General features: G+C 38.7%; 1 protein-coding gene across 1 annotated transcript in view; it reads right to left on the bottom strand.

The window, feature by feature from the left end:
- The window catches only part of LOC126250804 (uncharacterized), a 47634-nt gene that overhangs the window by 4718 nt on the left and 19687 nt on the right, over nucleotides 1–23229 (bottom strand). Inside the window, exons 2-3 of the mRNA XM_049951589.1 lie at nucleotides 21387–22518; nucleotides 16265–17184 (exon numbers count right to left, since the gene is read on the bottom strand). Coding sequence (XP_049807546.1) covers nucleotides 16265–17184; nucleotides 21387–22518 — 2052 coding nt within the window. The remainder of the gene's footprint in view (nucleotides 1–16264; nucleotides 17185–21386; nucleotides 22519–23229) is intronic.

The following is a 23229-nucleotide window of genomic DNA, read 5'->3' as shown; positions in this document are numbered from 1 at the left end:
AGCTTATACTACAAACCAGATTTTATATCTGGATTGGTGTACAGCAATTACCACATATAAATAAGTTAGTAACACTAACTGTCTGCAACTATTTATTACTTATCCTTCGAATTTTGTGCTCAGCATAATGGCAAGAAGTGCTGTACATCATGTATTGTTCATTGACTTATGGGGTACTTATGGAGATGTATACTATGAAAGAATACTAGGGAAGAGAATCAAAAAATCGATAATTTCTGTGTGTGTGTGTGTGTGTGTGTGTGTGTGTGTGTGTGTGTGTGGTTCTAATAGAGAACAAGTTTTCCTTTGGAACACATTCTTGGAACCATTTTACTAAGGAAAAGAAAAAAAAGGGTGTAAATGGCTCTAACCAATTAGTGAGTCACTTAAATTATACAACAAAGATAGCTAGTTCTCCATTTCATTTCTTAGTCCACAGTCTCTAACCGGCTATCATCTACTCAGTTTCAAGGAACAATTTATGCTGGTAAAATCCAATTCATCACAGCAGTACCAATGGGTGTTAGCAGAAATGTCCCAAAGTATTTTCAAGATTGCAGCATCTTGCCTATCAAATGGGTGTAAAGGCATGTACCTACTCCATGAGTAGAAATGAGGTTTGCAATGGTGTTTACTACATAATTCTGTAATGTCTGGGAAGCAGCAACTAAATCTACAGCAGCCAGGCCTATGCTGTAACTGAGCACCAGAAGTTGAAAAATGATATGTAAGGTGATGCTGTACTATATTTACCACTATTATCTGAAGATACAGATTCTTTTTTTCTTTCTTGGTAGTACAGAGTGTTTGTGTGTGTGTGTGGGGGGGGGGGGGCGGAAGTTTGAATAGTGATGCCACTTAGCCAGCATACCAACATTCATCTTCCATCCTGTTGTCTCACAACTGACTGCACCAAGAGAAAAACTGTAACATTAGATCTACATATAAATTATTTAATCTAACACTATGTACAACTAATCTAACTGAATTACATAATAATTAATAATACATTACTTAAATTTCACAATCACATTATTTTTTATTTCACTGGTCATTTTGTGCTGTAGATACTATCTCTGGCATGTGTAGTAATTATCATTTGAATGTTTGTGTGTACTAATTTTATTAATAGTTGGAAACATTTTATTGCTGTATGCCTGATTAGTTGTGTCTGTAAGCATAATTTTGTAACAACACACAAAAAAAAAAAAAACAGTATTTCCCATTCTACATTTACATTTATACTCTGCAAACCACTGTGAGGTCATGGCAGAGGGTAAGTCCCTTTGTACCAGTTATTAGGGTTTCTTCTTCCTGTTTCATTCACATATGGAGTGCAGTAAGAATGACTGTTTGAATGCCTCTGCGCATGCAGTAATTATTATCTTATCCCAAGGTCCCTAGGCGAGAGATACATAGGGGTTGTAGTATATCCCTAGAATAATCTTTTAAAGCTGGTTCTTGAAACTTTGTTAACAGACTTTCTCATGGTAGTTTATGTCTGTCTTCAAGAGTCATCCAGTACAGTTCCTTCAGTATCTCTGCGACACTCTCCCATGGATTAAACAAACCTGTGACCAGTCATGCAGTCCTCCTCTGTAAACATTCAATATCCCCAGTGAGTCCTGCCTGGTATGGGTCCCACACACTTGAGCAGTATTCTAGAAACATTTGCACGAATGATTTGTAAGAAACACTGATTGAATTTCCCCTGTATTCTACTAGTAAACCAAAATCTACCACTTGGTTTATCCATGACTCAGCCTGTAGCCTATGTGATTATTCCATTTGCTACCCCTAAAAAGTGTTACATGAAGATATTTCTATGAGTTGGCCAGTTCCAACAGGGACTCACTGATTTTACAGTCGTAGGATACTATTTTTTTTTTCATTTTGTTAAGTGCAAAAATGTTACATTTCTGAACATTTAGAGCATCACGCTGAAATTTTATCAAGATCAGACTTAATTTTTATGCACCTTCATTCAGATAGTACCGCATCACAGATAACTGATCATCTGCAAAAATCCTGATTTTTACTAAAATTTTGTCTCCAAGGTCATTAATATAAAACATGACCAGCAAGGGTCACAACACGCTTCCCTGGGGCACACCTGAAGTTACTTCTACATCTGACGACGACCCTCCATACAAGGTTACATGCTGTGTCCTCCCTAGTCCATTCCCAAATTTCAGTTCATACCCCATATGATCGTACTTTTGACAATAAGTGTGTGTGCAGTACTGAATCGAAATCAAGAAACACTGCATCTACCCAGTTACCTTAATCCAAAACTTTCAATGTGTCATGTGAGAAAAGTCTGAGCTGGTTTCACATGATCAATGTTTTCGAAACCAATGCTGGTAGGCACTGAGGAGGTCATTCCATTCAAGATTAATATCACTGTATTGATAACCTTTAATTAGTTAGAATTTGTTGTTATGCAAGTGTCTGGTTATTCACAACAGAAAATAAAATGTGAACTGCTTACTGGTATGAACTTGAGAACAATTATTTTCGTTATGTTGTGTCTGTGCTCTAATTTGTTTAACACTAATACCTGGCATAGTCCGTATCAATTCAGGTAGGCTAGGGAAAAATCTTACCTTCATAGTCTCCAATGTTATTGAGTTTAGCGTATGTTAAAATGAAGGACCAACAAGGGGAAGGCCTCAGACACAGCCAACCGATTCAGCTCAAATTTGGTAGGCCGCTTGTTTACAACCTAAAATGAAGGACTCTAAGATATTTTGGGTCAACACCCCCGCGTTTTTGAGAAAATCACCCCTAAAAGTTATGAAGAGCAATCGACTCAAAATTGGCGGGATCGATAGATAATTGTAAATAGAGCATTTTTCATCATCGGGTATGGGATCCTAAAACGCATACTATTCCAGAAATCAAGCAAAGAAACTTTTACAACTGTCGCTTCTGTGCCTACATGGTAAACGGTTTTTGCCGACAGCACTGATAGCGCAGCGGCTAAGGTAACTGGCTGGGAATCGGAGAACCCGGGTTCGAATCTCAAAGAAACCTAATGGATGTTATTCTTTTCGTTTGTATTTTTCCATATCTCAATTGATAGGGATAGGAGGGTTAATAAGGTAAGTAAATCAATAAAGAATGATGATAATAATAAGGTAAGCAAATAAATTTCTCAACCCTCTTGGGTTATTAAACAACTAAAATGTTACTCCAGGTCACTTTACAATGGCTCTTCCAGTCACTGTTACGTGTCCTCACTTTTCGTCGAACATATAAAAATTTGAAACAAATATACTCATGGCACCAAGAACATTTAATGAATGCAATCTTTCGAAAGCTACACTGTTCCTTCCGAAAAGTCGGTGGAAAACAAACTTGGTTTACATTTAAAAATATATCTTTTTCGGGAATTAATTTTGATGCGTACCACGCATACAATATCATTGCCTGAAAAACTGGTGCTGAAAGCTGGTTATGAACTATGCTGTAAATAGTTATTGCATCCATGTGGTTGTGCAATTCCCACTGGGTTTCCAGAAGCACACTGGAAATAAAGTTTTCACCTGGCGATAGAAATTAACATCACACGGCTGGCACACAGGTGTGCAGTTTGGAAGTATTACTTGTACTGTGCACGTCGGCTGACCCTCGCCATCTATAAACATTGTGTCATGTATTGTAGTATTACTTTGTCCACTCCAAGAATCCAATACTAGACAAAACTTGTTATCAGAAACGTATAGTTTTAAAACATTCTCAAGAAATGTTCTATAAATCGCATTCGTCAGTTTTGAGCAGGTAATGTAAACATTTTTCAACGAGTCTGTTAAACGATTGACCTCTTCTATAACCCGAGGACCAAATGTAACATTCGTTTCTTGTAAACGCAGGAAAACCTTAGGCAACACTTTTCCAGGGGCTGTAATGGCATATTGCGCCGTGTACGAATGTGTTAGTATGTTTTTACTAGCAACTGCGACAAGGATTTGTTTTTCTCCCTTATACGATAACGTGCGTCGAATGTTCACCCGTTACTTGCATCAAGTTTTATCGGTGTTGATCACGTAATCACGATTAAAACCGGTCATCAATGACGCCGTTTGCGTGTTGAAAAGAGCCGCTACTTTCTGTATATCTTCTATATTTTGTAACTCCTTATGAGAGACGTATTTAGTGAGGTGCCGTTGATGAATTTTATACTCTGATTTGAAATTTCTTGCCCAAGATAATGATGCAGCAAACTTAAAATCCTTGTTGGCCGTATACTGAAGAGCTGCACCTGCAGCACACTCCTGAAGTATTCTCGTTGTTACATTCTCGTTACGTCAACGAGACTCGACAAATTGGTCGTATGTCCACTTATTTATCGCCTGGTATTTGTCGTATCTTGTCCCTCCTTTAACGATATCACTTTCCCACAATTTCAAGTCCTCCTTCCATTTCAGGGCTGTTGTTGCTCCGTTCTTTTGCAGTGTTTGTAAGTTCCAATTTGGATGATTCCTGGCTAGCGCTACCACCTTAACTTTTGCTTCAAGGGCTATAGCGCTGTAGTTAAATCGTTTAGTAACCGGTTCGTAATACTCATCGCGAACAGATGAAGCACATATTCCCAGGGACGTGGAGATTTCCGAAGTGTTATGACCATTTTGCAACTCACTAGTCGGGATATCTTCCACTGAATCATCATCTGCTTCATCTTCATGGTATAGTACTTCAGTATCAAGAAAAGTCATTTCGTTCGTTAGCTCCAAAAATCTCTCGACGATAGCCGTTCCTATCAACCTGCAATGCCGAGAAACAGACCTGGCTGCTTCCAGTAGTGCATTGATAATGCATCTGCATTGCAACACTTTTACAAACTAAAACACAGCGACGGTAACTTCCCGCTTGCCATCGTCTGTGACAGGCTCCCAACTATATATTACAGCACTAGTAGAAGGGTGTACATCCTCCATTATTCAGATTATGCACCTGAAAGATATGACAACAAATAATAACTAGTTACTGCGGCATAAACAGACGAGCTAATTACTACAAACTACATACAGTACTCGTCATATGATACTTACCGAATAACACTGTATTCATTCACAAAACTTACTTCATTCGGCACATTAATGATGGAAAAATCACTACATGTATCCACGAGGTTCGCGGCAGCCTAATGACTCAAAACAACTCTTTCCGATTGACTTCTATAAAGCTCGTGCTGGACACCTTCTCTCTTCCAGATTCACAACTATATGACAAAGAGGCAACCGGGACAACATAACTCTCCCCACGTGCATTCTGTCCTGTGCCTCGCTGTAAACAAGCATCGCGCGGTTGGCTATCTGTGATCCCTCGTGAGGAATTTGAAGCACTCTTATTCGTAGTAGTTGTCATGTGACAAGGCTTAAAAGTTTAATACTTTATTAACTCACGGCGTTTGGGTAATTAGTTTGCCTACCTTATTATTATCATTCCTTATTGATTTACTTACCTTATTAACCCTCATATCCCTATCAATTGAGATATGGAAAAATACAAACGAAAATTCCCAGCCAGTTACCTTACCCGTTGTGTTATCGCCGCTGTCGGCGAAAAGCGTTTACCATGTAGGTACAGAAGCGACAGTTGTAAAAGTTTCTTTCGTCGATTTCTGGAATAGTATGCATTTTAGGATCCCATACCTGATGATGAAAAACGCTCTATTTACAATTATCTATCGATCCCTCCAATTTTGAGTCCATTGCTCATCATAAACTTTAGGGGCGATTTTCTCAAAATTGCGGGGGTGTTGATATTGAGTCCCTCGTTTTAGGTTGTACACAAGCAACCTGCCAAATCTGAGCCGAATCGGTTGGCCGTGTCTGAGGCCTTCCCCTTGTAAGTAAGGAACACCTATTTTTCGTCTTCCCAAAAAAAAATTCTGCTCCAAGATATAGCCCTCCAAAGATGACAGTGCGCATACCATTTAGAAGATGAGAATTTTGGAAAAAATTTTAAAATGTGTTATCTCTGGAACATTTCTAGATATTTTGTTGGGTTTTTTTTTATTTGAAAGATAATTGCTTTATTACAAAGAAATCTTCCATTTGGACTTATCTGTCAAAGTTCTTTTGCTATAGCATTCTGAACTTTTTTTATATATAATTTATGGAATTTTTTTTTCCAAAAATGCCAATCCATAAAATACTGATTTTTTTCTGCTGATTAGTACCATATAGATTTACATTCCCTGAAAAGGAGAGCTTCCACTTTTAGGTCATAATTTTAGTTTTGAAAGATGAGTAAGAGACTCATTTTCCAAGCATTTTAAATGGTTCCAAAATGTATGTGATATGTCCAAACACTTAAAGGTTTCAATTTATACAACTTCTGTGCACTTTGTTTTGTACTGAAATTAGCCAGTCAATGGACTAAAAATATATTTCACTGCTTCAGTATCTTCGTTTGATATAGAGTGATGCCTGCCTGTTGAACCAGTACGAATTTGAGCACTTACAATCTTCAAAACAATGTGAACAGGAGGTGAGTCCTGACGGTGTTTTTGCTGTCTTTCAGCTGGAAACCTATATCCAGCAGCTGGTCCATGTGGAAGCATAAAGTTCACTACAATTTCATTTAACTCATAACTGGTGTCTATAGTCTCTCTGCAATACAGGAGTCACACACACACACACACACACACACACACACACACACACACACCACAAATGTCCCCCTTCTCAGGTTGTGAATCGGAATATTATCCTGCTATTTCTGATGTGTTGGTCGAATGAACAATATTTCTTCTTTCTTGCTCTTTAAAGTGCGTGAAATATGAGTTCGCCCATCACTTTGTGTTCAAAAATGTGTCTTCTGAATTCCTTCCACAGGAGTAGTTTGTTTGGACCATTCTTCATTTTTCTTCCCACGGAGTTTTTCGATTTCCTCTTTGGACAAAAGAATGAGGGCTGTGGATGAGTAAGATTTCACGACTCTCGTAAAATCCTTAGCATTCTGAATCGCAGCTGTATTTGGTCTGGAAAGATTCTTTTGTAACATGGTGCTTCAGCAGGCCGCCTACAGCATCCCAAGGCCCCTTCCCGTGACCAGTAGCACTGTATACCCAGTCATTTGGCACAAGCGACTTACTCCATTCAAACAGCTGGTAGCAATTTTTAAAATGACTAGGAGCACCATCAGAAATAATGATGATCTTCTCTGCCCCTATTTGCAGTAGAAGAATTTTGCACATCACTAGCCCCATGTGCTGACTCATGTCCTGTGTCATCACTTACAACTGCAACACTTGCGGTCTTGTTTTGAAAATATGTCACTCCTGTAAAAATTGAAACCTGGTCACTTCTCCAATGATATCCTTGTACTTCTTGTGGGAGAGTTACAGACCAGTTCTCAGCAAAATCACAGTGAAGCAGTTAACATAGTTCTTCAGCCTGTACACACTCTCTCACTTTTGCAATGTGGTGGTGTTGCAATTTCTTCAGATGCTGGTGTGCTACTGCTTCCACTGACCATTTACCAAGTTCATCAATGAAACTGTCAAAGGCAACAGTTGTCTTAGTTAGTTTATTTTCCTCCCATGTTGTGTATGTAATTTTGGCAGAGTTATCTGTCACGTCTTCCACGCCAAGCGTCTGTTAAGACAGTCCTCCCTTTCCAGGGCAGTCAACACATTCTCGAAAAATACAAGTCTTTCACTTTACATCAGAGACTACTAATGATTTCACACTCCCAACAAGGTTTCATCCAAAGACTCCTTTTACAGACCTCACATTTCTTGATTTGTCTACAATGTACTTTGATACTGACGGGACGTGGTTCAAAATTGTTTTCTTTGAAAATTTCTCTGGAATAATAGTTGAAACTTGCACCTTTTCACTGTAGGATGCACAATATTCAACAGCTGAATTGACATTTGTGAAAAATTTCTGGCAAGAGGTGCAAGATTATTTTGATTAATTTTCTTCTGAAGATGGAATTTCTACTTTGAAGAGTGTGGTCAGTTTTGCTGTGGTGTATTCATCCATAGCTTTAGTAATTTCTCTGCGCTTTTTTGATGCATAGAGCTTATACTCGACTTCGTTGACCATGGTTTCTTAACAGGATTAACAGGACTGACACCTACCTCTGTAGTAGTTGACACATTCAGGGTATATCTACTGATGCAAAATCTGAGCCACAGGAGGCTTTACATTGTTCAAATACCATCATTGTTTTTCTGTCAAAACATTTAGAACACAAAAAGTCATCACTGGAAACATCTTCACTTTGAAACAGGCTTCAAATGAGGACACTTATCCCCAACCTGAACAAAGTCTGTTTTTTTGTCTGTCTTATATATCACTCTTTTATAGGTATGCAAATAGTCAGCACACTTGACTCTCCTGTGGCCCCAGTCAGAAGACATTTCATTTCAGTCCTTATCACAAAACACAATGCAACTGTGTCAACTGGCAAATTCCTCATGAAAACACAGAACTCACTGAATGGTCTCAGGTTTCTAAGAAACCTCTTCAGTAAACAACTAGCATTAACAACTACAATACAGTAATCTGCGATGAACAATCATGACAAAGAAACCGACACGAAACTACAACAAAGTGTAAGAAATATCTGCAACAAAGACAATGGAAACAAACACTGTAACAAATAAATTAGTAAGAATCAACTTTCTTACCCTTGAAAGTTAAAAAAAATGTGACTTTTAAAAATAAAACCTGTCCAACTTATCTTCAAAATGGTGTTCACAATGTCATCTAAAATAGTGTTCACAATGTCATCTTTGGAGGCCTGTATCTCAGGGCAGGATTTTTTTTTTTTTTTTTTTAGAAAACAAAAAAAAATTACATATTTCTTACTTACTCCTAAATTTTAACATATGCTAAATTCAATAACATCCAAGACCATGAAGGTAACCCCCCTGCCTGAAGTGATACAGATTTTGCCATCTATTAATACCTCTACTGCTTTTGGTGATAAATGTGGACACCATTGTAGATAAGTGGGTGAGTGGGTGTACTGTAGTGATAAATTTTGGTGTGATATGGGTGAATGCAGTGATATATTCTGGTGTGATATGGGTGAATGCAGTGGAGTAGAAAAAGGAGTATCTGATTAGGAATGTAAATTCTCTGGAAAGGAAGCTAGAAATTGTGACCTTCATGCAGAACTTGTGGCCACAAATTTTGAATTAGGGCAGTTAGAGGAAACAGAAACTGGTACATGGGAAAATATTACAGGCCATGGCAAAGAGGGATTAGTCTGCAGAGCTCATTCACTATCAAACTGAATAACAAACATGAGTTGTTTCACAGAATGAATATTCACTGTGCTATGGACTGTACATCAATTTGAAACTTACTGGCAGAGTAAACATGCCAGCTGCACCAGGCCTCAAACTGAAACAATTATCTTTTATGGGCACATGTTCACTGATTGAACTATCCAGGCACGATACATTTTAAAAAGTCACAGAATTGCATATGTGCTGTAGTCCTGACCTGGAACTTGGCTTAAAGGTATAAAACAAATTAACTGGTAACTTAGAGAGTTGCTCCAGGCTTTGAAGAAAGCCAAATGAGAGATGCCCAGATGGTGCTACTGAGGGGTTAGAATACACAAAATGAAGACTACATCTCAACAGGAAGGAAAAGAACAACTTAGCTTAAAAAACGCTGGGGAAAAAGGTGGGATGTATCACACATGACAAATTTCTGTAATTGACAGTGTGAGGGGGACTCCCATTTCAGGCTAACTTCTTCCTCCAGACAGACAATAGTGAAAGAGATTAAAGTACGTAATGTTCCAAATACTGTAGAAATAGATAAATTGGAGAGTACATTTAGTTGCAGTCACCATTATAGTACAGCTTTGAGAAACAAGGTTTATAATATTACAATACACCTAAGTGAAATATGAAGTGAAAAATTTAGTAGATGTACTTTATCTAACTGAGCGTCATGTAAATGGGGGAATGGAAATGTTGCATGTTGAAGACTGTAAATTAGCTGCTTTCTATTGTAGAAGCAATGTGGAAAACGCAGCAGTTGTCCATGTTATGTGAAAAATTGCAAATTCCAAACTATAGCCACATGTAGTTTTTATGCTAATCACCACATGCAAGCATTTACGTGTGAAGTCATAATGCCTAACATAACAGCACAGCACAGCATATGCCACACCCCGGCGTGTGTGCTCTCTCTCTCTCTCTCTCTCTCTCTCTCTCTCTCTCCCTCCCTCCCTCCCCCCCCCCTCCCCCCTCCACACAGATCACTACTGGGAAATTTACAGAAGTAGTTAGAAAATTTTGAAACCGTGTTATGTCTGCTGAAAGAGAGCAAATAATGATTTGTGGTGATTCCAAAATTAACTTTAAGGAGTCTGAGCAAAACAATGATACAGAACAACATTATTGACTATAACCTCTTTTCTGCTGAGCCCGCAGCTTGCAAAAGGTCATAATATGACATCTTCATATTTTTAAAATATTAGCTGATAGTTTAATTTTTGTTGTTTTCATATAGGTTCGTGACAAGGTTGGTTTTTGTATTTGTGTCATTTTCAAGTGTTTCTGACGACATTGCATTGATATATCATTTTATTCTGCATCTATGTAACAACACTATTATATTTTTATCTTATACTTAAATCTAGATGGAGTCATGTCCCGTAAAACATCTTGGAACATTATTTCTTTTATTTACTATGTTGTTAGTATAGGTCACATATTTATCTCCTATAGAAATTTCATGTTTTTGTTTGACACTTGTCAAATGACAGATTGTTCCATTGGTGCACTATGTTTACAAGTAAATTATATCTTCGGTAGTCAGAAATATTTTTTATCGGTGATATTTTTCATTATGTAGTTGTGCAATCTTAATATTGTCTATTGTTTTCTGTTTTATATGTTTTGCTCATCCCTGTTTTTCTGTTACATTACTACAGTTCTCAAGATAGTTTTTTTGTTTGTGATCAATTTGTTTGTTTAGGATCTCACTTGGATAACTACTTGTGTGTGTATAAATTTCTAGTTCTTCCAAATTGTTCATAGTTTGACTTTTCGGTACCGTATGTAGAATTTTTAAAGCATTTTCGATTGTGTACACTCTGTGGTTTTTATTTTGTTAGTGTAGCCAATTACATTTTCACCTATACTTCAGAAATAAAAACCGTAGAGTGAACACAATCAAAAATGCTTTGACAATTCTACACAGGATATCAAAAGGTCAAAACATGAACATTTTGGATGAACCTAAAATTTATAGACACACAAATAGATATCCGAATGACACCCTAAATGAACAAATGGACCTCAAACATAAAACTATCTGTAAAACTGAGTTAATATAATAGAAAAGAAAAGGGTTGAACAATACACAATAAACAAAAAACAATAGACAACATTAAGATCACACATCCACATAATGCAAAGTATCTCTGGCAAAAAATATTTCTGACTACCAAATATATAAATTACATGTAAACATAATGCATCAATTGAACAATCTTGTCATTTGACAAGTGTCAAACAATGACAATAAATTTCTATAGGAAGTAAATACGTGATCTACATTCACAACTTAGTAAGTAAAAGAAATAGCGTTCCAAAAAGTTTTATGGGTGTCACTCCATCTACATTTAAGTATAAAATAAAAATATCATAGTATCGTTACATAGAGCTAGATTAAAATGATATATAAATGTAAAGTCATCAGGAACACTTGAAAATGGCACAAATACAAAAACAAGCTTGTTGTAAACCTATGTAAAAACAACAAAGAGCAGCTAATTTTGTAAAAGTATAAAGAAGGTGTCATATTATTGACTATGTCCTCATATACAAAAAATGTTCATCACCATCTAATTTTACATGAGTACCAGATCTTGATGGCCAGTTAGCCATAGCAGACTGCATGACAACTACGACTCTTATTAATTAGATAAACAATTAACTTAATTACAGTAATGAGCTCACTACAGGTACCTTTAGAAGGAACCTGTAAATCATCAGCACAATGGATGTGAATGCTAATTTAATCTATTTCTAAATACATTTCTATGAAAGAAATCTTGGGCAACAAAAGGTAATCTGTAGCAGAAAGACAGAATTACACAGAATGGTCAGGATAAGCACAGATGTACACCTGGTTCCATATAAATATGTAAAGCCATCACCAATCTGAACATTGGCTTGACACCACAGTACTTTACTGGGCATAGTCTTATTAGCATTGTTAGCTGTAACAGGTAGCCTATGCGCTTTGTTGGTGCTGCATATTTTAGCAATTTTGGTTGAAATAAACTTATGCTGCAGTGTTGTTCTTCAGCTTGCCAGGGTAGAAGTGTGCATAGAATCACCTAAGTGAAAAATCCAGCAATACACACATTTGTTTACATATAAAAGGTGACAGGAATTTTCCCTTGTTTGAGACCGCATGTATAAGATTGTGTGTCAATTTAAAGTTCTAGATTCGCATATTTTACTGTTTGCATTGCTTCTGCGTAATCTTTCATTGATTGTATCAATACCCTTTTGTATTGTGATATATTGTGAAATTTTGCGAGTGCCTCGATGACCTACTGTCAACTGTAAGCTTAAACTGAATTGTGCTCTTTTAAAAGTTTTGAGAATGGTAGGCCTATCCTCAAACATGGGATGTGTTGGTTGACTTCAAAAGTAACTGGAAATCGCTCCGATTACTGTCAAACGACTGGCAGCTGCTGCATATTGGTGTATTGGGAGAGCTCCCAAGGGTCATGTACCTGTGATACCTGTACCAGAGATACATGTACTAATCTCTCCTGTGGATCCTGTCTCCTTTGCAGAAAGCACAGGATCTGTCTTTACCCACCCACTTGATTGTAAGTGGTGTGCCAACGATAGATCTAGGCAATCAGGGTGGACTGGCACCAGGAAGGACTCAAGAGTGTTGTACTGAACTGATCACCCTAACCAACAAATTTTAGGTGCTATCTTTCACTGAAACTGAGCCAGTGGAACTCACCTCATCTGTCTTGGGGAAAACCTCTTTTGTCCGGTGTCAGGAGGAGGCAACGTAAAAGGGTAGTAATCTATTAATCATCAGCAGTTCAAATGTATGGCAAATGATGTACCTCTTAGGGAAATGGCAGCAAGGGACAGGACAGGATACCAGGCACACTAAGTGCATATGCCTCGGGGGCTAACTCAAAATGTTGAAAAGGCTATTTTGGCCTTACCGCTTAGTTAACAAGGTGCAACCAACTGCAGATTATGGGGCACATTGGAACGAACAATGCCTGTCATCTGGGTTCTGGGGTCATCCTTTGATAATTCCAGAAACTGGCAGAGAAAGTTGAGAAGACCAGCCTTGCATGTTGAGTTCCAACGAAGCTCTCACAATTTGCAGCACTGTCCACAGAACTTATCATTGCCATTTGGCTCTGAGTCAAGTGGAAGGGCTGAACCAGATACTTCGAAAGTTATGTGACAAGCTAGGCTACAACTTGCTGGACTTGGGCCATAGAGTTGCGGGTCCCCCAAGATAGGTCAGGTGCACACTTCACATCAGAGGCTGCTACTCACGTAACCGACTGTGCATGGGGTGCACAAAAGAGTTCTTTTAGATCAGGCAACTCCCCATCCAATCCAGATAATGATAGCTGTAGGAAACCTAGAAGTACCAGAGTAAGATCGAAAGAAATGCTTACCACAGATGAGAGTATTCAAATCCTAACGGTAAACTTCCAAAGCATTTTCAGCAGAGTGCCAGAGTTTGAACCACTCTTAAAAAGCAGTGAGGCTCACATAATACTACATACAGAAAGCTGGTTGAAACCCAAAATTGACTGCAGTGAGATTTTTAGGGAAAATTTAAGGGTACATCGAAAGGATAGGTAAATGGGAAATGGAGGTGGTGTATCTGTCGCAGCAGACAAACTCAAATCCACTGAGACAGAAATTCAGGCAGCATGTACGACTGCTTGGGCAAGACTCAGTATCATGGGTGGGCATACAATGATAACTGGATCCTTCTATTGCCCACCAGACTCATCTCCTGATGTAACTGAATACTTTAGAGAAAACCTCAGTTCACTTGTATATATTTTCCCCAGTCATACTGTAATCAGCAGAGACTTTTAATCATCCAACAATTATCTGAGAAAAATACAGTTTTGTTAGTGGTGGGCATGATAAGACATCCTGTGAAACTTTGCTACATTACTTCTCTGAAAACTACCTAGAACAGATAGATAGGAACCCCACTCATGATGAAAATATATTGGATCTAATGGCAAAAAATAGACCTGATCTCTTTGGGGATGTCCACATCAATACTGGTATCAGTGACCACAAAACAGTTGTGGCAACAATGATTACCAAAGTACAAAAGACATATAAACACAAGCAGAAAGGTATTCTTTCATTAAATCACTATTTGTGAAAGAGTGCAAGGACTTTGCTAAAACTAGTGCAGTTCTGTAGCTCATCCAAATTACACATTAACTTTTTCTTACTCTTCAAAGTGTTCCTTTTAATATTTAAAACTCCTTATACATGCTCAGGCCCTTCATATTTTGCATCTGTGTATTCTTTGATGTGATAAGATGTGTAATGCCTTTGGAAACTGAACTTCCTGAGAGTACTCAGCATTTTACGATACACTATACATTTTGTTAACCCATATTTTCTGTACAATGCACTGCAGACTGGAGTGCAAAGATGGTGTCAGTGCTACACAATGCCGACTTCCCATTGCTGCTATTAGAGGGCACCAGTCTCAAAAGTGATCCTCCCTGTTAGCATGTCTCCTGAGTTGTTGAGACCACATGATGTCTGCACATTTCCCTCACTCCTCACCACGCCGTAACTGCTCTGCTCAACTCATCAGCAAGTTGTTAAGCCCTGATTTAGAACAACCTCAGAAGTGATAGGTCTCTGCCACTGACTATATCTGGAATGTGCAAGCTCCACTGCCTTGACTGTCTATAACAATTGACAATAATTTTTTGATACTGGCTGAAACTATCATAATAACCAGTTACTTTGGCTCCCTTTTAGTGCCTCAGTAACTGATAAAAAGCCTGATTTCCTGGCAACAGAAACAACGCTAAATCACCTGAATAAACACTAACTTACCCAGTAATTAATCTGAAGTGTTACAAAGTTTCTACATCTGTACATTAAAATTAAAGATTAAAGAGAAAAAAACCTCAAAACTAATTTGTAACTTAATCTTTTTAAACAAGTACAATACATCTAAGTATCAGACAACATAATATTTTTGTTGCACAGCTACTCCATTGCTCAGCAGTGCAGTCTAGAATTACAAAAGATTCTCAGAAGGACAAGGAATCTTCAAACACACACACAAATCCAAACCCATAAGCAATACTTCCTAGAAATTCAATCAAGATGTTATAGGAGCTGATTGAAAGACATAACCAGCTGCAGTTCTCTAAAACTAATTGCAGAAAAGGTTGTTTCTATGACAAATTAAAAAAAAAAAAAAAGTGGATAATGGGTTGGTGAACGGACATTCCAACCACTTTTACTAAGTGAATAAAAAGCAAATGTCAGGGTGGAAATAAAGAGCTTGGTGAAGCAAAAAAAAGTAAACGCTTAATGAGGTCTACTGTGCTTGGAAAATTCACATAGCTAGTGTGTTTTTATTGAACTCAAAAAAAAAAAACTCAATGGTGCTAATGTTGTAATAAACACTATGTGAGTCAATAGAGTATGACCATATCACTGGCTCAATGGTCTGGAATAGTTTCTCTCTGCCTTTGATGGCAAGTGAGTAACAGTTTGATTTAATAAACAGAAAAACTGATGCACAAACTGCAAAACTTGCACAAATTGAAAGACATGCACCGGGCAGGGAACCAAATGACATACACTGACTTAAAAAATGATAGATTAGGCATAAAAAATCTATAACCAGGCATTTATGCAGCAGAGTTTACAGTGATACAAAATTAACAGGTCTGAGGCATGAAGATTCCTGATTCTAGAAAACAGTGAATGTAGCCTTAGATCAAATATCAAAACTCACAATCTGAACTTAGGCTGCTGTGAGAGGCTGGGTGGCTGGGGCAAAGGGAAATGGAGGAGGGAGGGGAGAGAGGGTGGGGGAGGGAGGGGGAGGGAGGGAGGGAGAGGGAGAGGGAGAGGGAGAGGGAGAGGGAGAGGGAGAGAGAGAGAGAGAGAGAGAGAGAGAGAGAGAGAGAGAATTAACACATGGAATTCAAAGAATTTAAAAGATATATTTCCTTACTTATTGAGTAGTTAGAATGAAAAATGGAATACCTGTTGTCTGATTGGAAGATGCGGTGGTTCAGGTACATGAGATGGCGTATGTGGGGCACCAACGGAAACAACAGATGCACTGCTACCACCAACACCACCACCACCACCACCACTACTACCAGTCTTACGCCATTTTGGTTGTGGTGTCACAGGTGTCTCGCCGTCCTCATCACTAGAATCTCCATAGAAGCGCTTTGGTACACGTCGCCTCTTTGACAGTCTTTTATTTTCACCCTCTGAACCACTGCCTCCAGTTGTCCGAACTGCAGAAGTTGTAGACATTACAGGAGTGCTTTCAGATATAGGAGTCTGAGTGACTACACCAGATGAGTCCCGATATGTGGTCGATGCCAATGTACCCAAAGGTCGCACAGCCATCTCTGAACTGGCAGCTAAAGACGTTGACCCTGTTCTCGCATCTGCAAGCACAGCACGCTTCCTTTTCCTGGTCCTGACTTTCCTTGAATCTCCTGAAACAGTACCAGACCCTATTCTTACATGTTGTTGTGGCTGCATCTGTTGCAATGTCTGCTGTGGTGGCACTTGCTGTATCTGCTGTTGGTCGGGTTGTTGTTGTTGTTGTTGTTGTTGTTGGTGATGGTGATGGTGGTGGTGGTGGTGGTGTTGCTGCTGCTGCTGCTGCTGCTGCTGCTGCTGCTGTACCTCTTCTTGCCTCTGGTACTGATGCTGTTCTTGATGCTGATGCTGCTGCTGTTGCTGATTCAGTTCTTGTAGTTGTTGTGCCAACTGAGCAGTTCCATTGCTGGCTGGAGCAACAGCTGCCAGTAACATCAAGCGGTTTCTTTTCTCAGCAAGTAGTCTATTGGCTTGTCGCTGAGGATGCTGGTCGTAGAAATCCTCATCTGTCTCAGTCTCGTCCGTGTCGAGATCAGACTCATGAATTACGCCATCTGCATGTTCTGTGGGATAAAGATCAATATAAAAACATAGTTAGGGAATGTTGCAGAAAAATGTAGTTGCAGCTGTATCTGCACAATATAGCTATAATCAACTTATGACGTGCAAAACATGGCATGGTTGTTTTTGTCTAAAAGTTATAAATGAAATGCGTAGACTGACTAAATTAATGGCCAACATTAGTCATTTCTTATTTTTTGTTGCTGATGGATTTCCAGTGACTATGACAGTACAATAATGCTTTTATGGATAGTGAGGAGAATGTATAAGTATTTCATGTTTGCTTTGTAACATCTGGTTTTGAGGCATAACTTTTTGTCTCATGCTTCATCTTATACAGTTTAAGAAATTGTTAGAAACTTCAGGTGTAGGTGTTTACATTACAAACTCTTACGCATTGTTCAAAATGTTTACTACAAAACAGGTCTAATTTCAAAACTGAATGAATATTTTCTGATCAAATTATTAGGGCTCTCTCACTGTCAACTGTTTAACCAAGTATCTTCATGACCTCTTAACTATGTTTCAAGGAAAATGAAATGTTATGGAGAAAATTGTATCCAACACTACAGCTTTGGTCCTAAAAAATTTGATACCAACAAGAAAGTAAACGAGTGCTGTGAAACCCTACTTAACATTGAGATCGATTACCAAATCGGGTTAATAGTATAGGAATGTTTCCTGTGTATCAAAGAAAAAACACCAGCATTTCTTTACATACTATCTCATTAGTTTATTAGTCTTTACATGAGCAAATGGGAGAGTTATTCTACAGTCACTATTTTGACAGAGAGCATGTTCAATGAGAAATGGAAAATCAACTATTTTTATTAAATTTAGGCTGCTCAAGACCAGGCATTCCTGACACATTAATGAAGACAATTTCTGAAGATTACGAAATTAATAAAAATGTAAGGGGCATAAAACAAAAAGAGTTCACACAATGAATGTGTGTCAATCTGTTGGTGTTTGAATAATTCCTTAGATTATATAGAAAAGTTATGGTAGAATGTTAACATTTCAGGAGCAAAGAAGACCAGTCACTGAATAGCAGAAGCACTGGCTCATGCACAGGCACGCACAAAAAGGAAAGAAAACCTGCTAGCTTTTTAAATATATTCTTTGCCGAGCTGGAGTGTGTACACACACACACACACACACACACACACACACACACAAATACCACACTCGAGCCCCTACATCATGCAAGCTGAACACACGATGGCGGGTCTGCATTTTGCAGATGGACTGGGTGGGGTGCCATGGGGTGGGTAGAGGGAGGGAGATACAGGCGACAGGCAAAAGGGTTTGGAGGGGGGGGGGGCATTTGGCTAGTGGCTCAGAGGAAGGCAGCAGGTTTGCTGTCTAAAGAATGCAGGAAGGAAGGGCAGCAGGTGCGCAGGCTAGGCAAATGATTAACAGGTGATGGAGCCAGTGGGGTGCGGCACTCGAAAGTGGCCAGGAGATGTGGACTGGGGTGGGGTGGGGAATGGGAAACTGTTAGCTGGAAGGTGTGTGGATAGTAGGTTAAAGGAGATTGATACCAGGAGGGTTCCGGAAGATAACAATGTGTGGCAAGGATAAATCTCCATGACACTTTACTGCATGCCATATCCCACCAGCTACAGTACCCATGCATCACATGTTTGGACCATGCATCTGCCATACTTCCCTCCTGAATTTCTAACCAGAAAACAGCTGCCTCCCTGCGAGAAAGCTAGTTAACCAACTACTCAATGATTCAGCTATTGAGTGAGTGGTTCCCTTTAGTCCTATACTATTTATGTACAGATTACTATAGTATGAACTCTTCCAGATTATTCGTATCGTATAATATGAAATACAGCCAAATGGAGAGAGTGAAGGGAAATGTCACATCTTCTGAAAAATAAATATGCTTCTTCCATCACAGAATCACAAAAATATTCCGTGCATTTGAAGCATATACAGGGTGCAGAGCAGGAACTTCCTTATTTGAAAACGCATCACACACACAGAAGCCATTATGTATTATTGTGTGAGGTTGAGTGCATTCAAAATGGCAGCACTTTTTTTTTTTTTTTTTTAAGTGAGTTTAATAGCAATAATGCAATGGGTGAGAGAAGAAAAGGCTTCCGTCATAGCAATTTACTTTTTCAATGACCCTTCAGTCATTGCAGCCTAACACGCATTCAGGAACAATTCAATATTGCGCCTGCAAGGCCTTGTTCCTGATCAAAAATCTATTGCTGTAAGTGGACACATTCATGAATACTGGTAACACGCAGAAAATGAAACCAGGACCTTCAGAAACCACCAGGGCACCAGAAAACATCAAGAAAGTAAGGCTGATGCTCTTGAATTCCCCACCAAGTGATCTGCGAGCAAACCCACAACAGCTTTTGCTATTTCTGATCAATAGTGAGACAAATTCTTCATGAGGGCTTGAAATTTCATTGGTACAAACTGGCAGTGGTGCACACATTTAATCCATGTAATTCTGTTCCGTGAAAAAATAGATGTGAAGCCTTGGTTGAAAACCTGCTTCATGATGCCCTCTTGTTCTTCAGCAATGAGGCACACACATACATAGATAAAATGTAAACAAAATTTAAGTTTGGCACCGAACTCACTGGTGAACAAATGAACACTAACTGGGCTGGGAGACACAACAACCACAATTACACTGTGTTTTGGTGAAGTGCAAAGTGCTTTTACGGCCTTATTTGTGAAAATATGTGTTATATTTATGTGTGCATCACAACACCTCACCATGATGCTGAAAATAAGAGAGCTTGCCACACGAAAACATAAGTAAAAACGAATACAGGTGCGAAATATCGCAAAAAACTAAATTACGTTTAGATGATAGGTTAACTCCCAACAAAATTTCTCATCAACATCGTTTGGTTGCAGATGACAAGCTACGTGTAATAAATAATACACAATTGGTCCTGAAAAATCATGCACACCAAGTGTAAAGGTATTAACAAAAAGAAACGAATTATTGTTTGAACTAAATATCCACATAATTTTTGTAATCCTTTAGGAAAAATGTTTACATTACAGATTAAATAAAACGGAAACCCACTCATGATGGCACAGTGGTGCTGAAACATGTTCGGGAACTTGGAAAAAAACGGTGTTCTGCATAATTGGTAGACCTTACATCCTATATTAACTCAACCTCCTGCACAGCCACAGGGTCTAAACTTAAAAACAAACATTTTTCAATGTGAAAACTGTAACAAAGGCAATTTTCTATTGAGAAAATTTTAAAAATTACAAGGAGGAAATGTCTGATCAATATTTAGCTTAAAGGAGGCAGAATCTCTCATATTGTTAAGAAAAACTATGTATAAAATACTAATCCTGGGCTTAAAATTACGTGATCATTCTCGAGATGAGACAGAGGGATTGGTTGGAAAAGATTCGAAAGGGCGCCAGATCATTCGGATCTTGCGCTGAGAGGAACCTATTTGTGTGTAAAATGAGAGGCAAAGATGTAGGAGAAACTGAAGATCACTCTTCAGTTTCAGTTTCGAAACGATAGATCACACAGAGTGAGAAGTAAAGATGGATTACAACAGAAGAGAAAAGAAAGTGGAAATAATAGTGCTATTAAGAAACAGAAAGTAAGGAAAGGAGGAAGCAGAAAGAAGATTTTCTCTTCTCTTTCCTTCTTTCTCTTTCCTTATTTATTTGTTCACTCCATCTTTCGCTTCTCTTCTTGTTTCAATCCACATTCTCTGATGCTTTTACAACAGGTGTTTCCTCCATCTAGTAGCTGAGTGACCTGCTCCTTCTCTACGTTCCTTTCAAACCTCCCCAACTAACGCTTCTTTCCTCCCTGAAGAGGTATTATGGAATTCTGGTAAATAGGATTAATACTTTCTGCTTGAAGCGTTTCTATTGGCAGGAATAGAAATTCTATCACCCAAATATAAAATATTGGCTAGTTGTTCATCCACTTGAAATGTGAAGAAAAGAAGATAAAGTCATTAATGAAAAACAAGTCAAGTATGTACTATCCAGACAAAGCACCAAATCGCTGTCTTTTACTCCCAAACTAAAACTTTCAAGTACTGGCAAAATGAAGAAAAAGTAAACATACTGGAAAAATTGTTGACTACAATGACTATATTCAAATTAGAATAACACAAGCAACTGAATATACAATAGTAACTAAATATATCTTAAATGTACACATTTCAATAACACTTACCGCGTTCTGTGTCACATGGTGCAACTGGTACAGAATTTGCAGTTGGGGTTCTGCTCACTTCTGCTGTTGCTTCACCAGAAGTAGCAGCCACAGTGGCTGCTGCTGTTGCAGCTGTAGCTGCAGCTGCAGCAGCAGCAGCAGCAGCAGCAGCTTTCTTCCGTGCCCTCTCACGCCGCCTCTCTCGTCTCGCAGCCTGTCGTCTGCGTCCTTCTGATGTCGAACTATCCGAGTCTGAACTGCTTGAAGAAGAACCTGAGCTGCTTGAACTGCTGCTGCTACAACTACAGTTTGTTCCACAACTACAGCTAGACGAATCACTATCACTACTGGAGGAACTAGACGACGAACTAGCCCCTTCACGTTTCTGCCGCTTACGTGCCTGTTTTGTCCGCTTCTTAGAGGATGCAGTGGTAGATGGGTTGCTGGGTTGTGGTGGGGTTCCGGATGCAACTGACGAGGTGGCCTCTGTTGTCCCGCCAGGTAACCTTCCTGTGTCTGATAACTGTGTTAATGTTTTCTCAGTGCCTGCTAATACTCTTAATCTTCCAACATTAGTGGGCACTGCAGATCCACTGTCAGCCGCTACAACCTTTGATCTATTTCCGTTGTCTGTGGCTTCCATAGTTTCAGGTGAACTGTCTGTATTCGATCCTGAATCTTTATCTCCCTCCATTGTCTTATCACTCACATTGGGTCCTTCTGCACTCGTTAAACCACCAATAGATGCATCAACAGACCCAATATCATCTACACTTCCTAAGTTACTGGGCTTGCTAACCACACAGTAGTCATGATCTGACATAATTACTTCAATGGCATGCGAAGTGCTGTATGATCCCGTTGCAACAGCTGCTGCTTCTTGTTCTTTGCGCTCAAGACTTGCTTTGTAGTTTTTAAAATTATCCCAGATACCATCAATTATTTGCACAGGGGCTGGTTCCTCCTCTTCACCCACAACATTGTCAGAAACTGGTGGCTCAGGTTTTACTTCTGTTTCAGAATCTTTCACCTCTGGAGTAGAAACAGCAGCACGAGGAGACGTCAGAGTTTTACTATCTTTGGTATTTGGTTCATCCGAATCATCACTGTCCGAAGAGAGATTCAATGGCGGAAGATCATATACATCCATAACCTGCAAAGAAATTTCAGTGCTCTTCAATCACCACTACAAGACAGTATACTAACTTTTAAGAGAAGGAAATGCAAATTTCAGAAGGAAAGTAATACTACAAAGTGATACAAGAATAAAGAAATAGACAACATTTTCTTCCTCTATATTCTCAACCACACACAAAATCTGATATTCTTACGTGATGTGCATTCCTGTAGCAATGAAAAATAAATAAATGTACACAATTATCACTCATGACAGTAAATTAGATCATACACAGTAAGGAGAAAATGTATACTTTGCATTCACAATATTTAAGGGTCAGATTATATTGTTTCCAGAAGGAACAAATATTACGGTTTAACATCTACTCAAAATGAACTGCTACCCACAGGAAATGTAAAAAAAAATGCCATTTCAAATGATTTTTCAGGACGAAGAAGAGAAATAGCTAAGATGGAAAATTGCCATGAATTAATCAAATTCATGTATGCTTCTGAAAGTGTTTTTGGATAAATGGGAGGCATTAGAATACTTTAAACTCCTGTGAGAAATGAATCTGGCACCTCCTCAGTCGCAGCTGGCTTCAAGATCTATATTCTGAATCTATCTAAACCAGATGTTACACGATGTCAGACAGTAAGGCAATGTATCTGTACATCAGAAGAATACCTCTTTCATGATTTATGAAGAATACTGATTGAAATAGTTGGTTTCAAATGCTGCTACTGA

Source organism: Schistocerca nitens, chromosome 1, assembly GCF_023898315.1.
Source record: "Schistocerca nitens isolate TAMUIC-IGC-003100 chromosome 1, iqSchNite1.1, whole genome shotgun sequence".
NCBI classification, from domain to species: domain Eukaryota; kingdom Metazoa; phylum Arthropoda; class Insecta; order Orthoptera; family Acrididae; genus Schistocerca; species Schistocerca nitens.
Note: the sequence above shows the minus strand (reverse complement) of the source record. Positions and strands in the feature narration are given on the sequence as shown.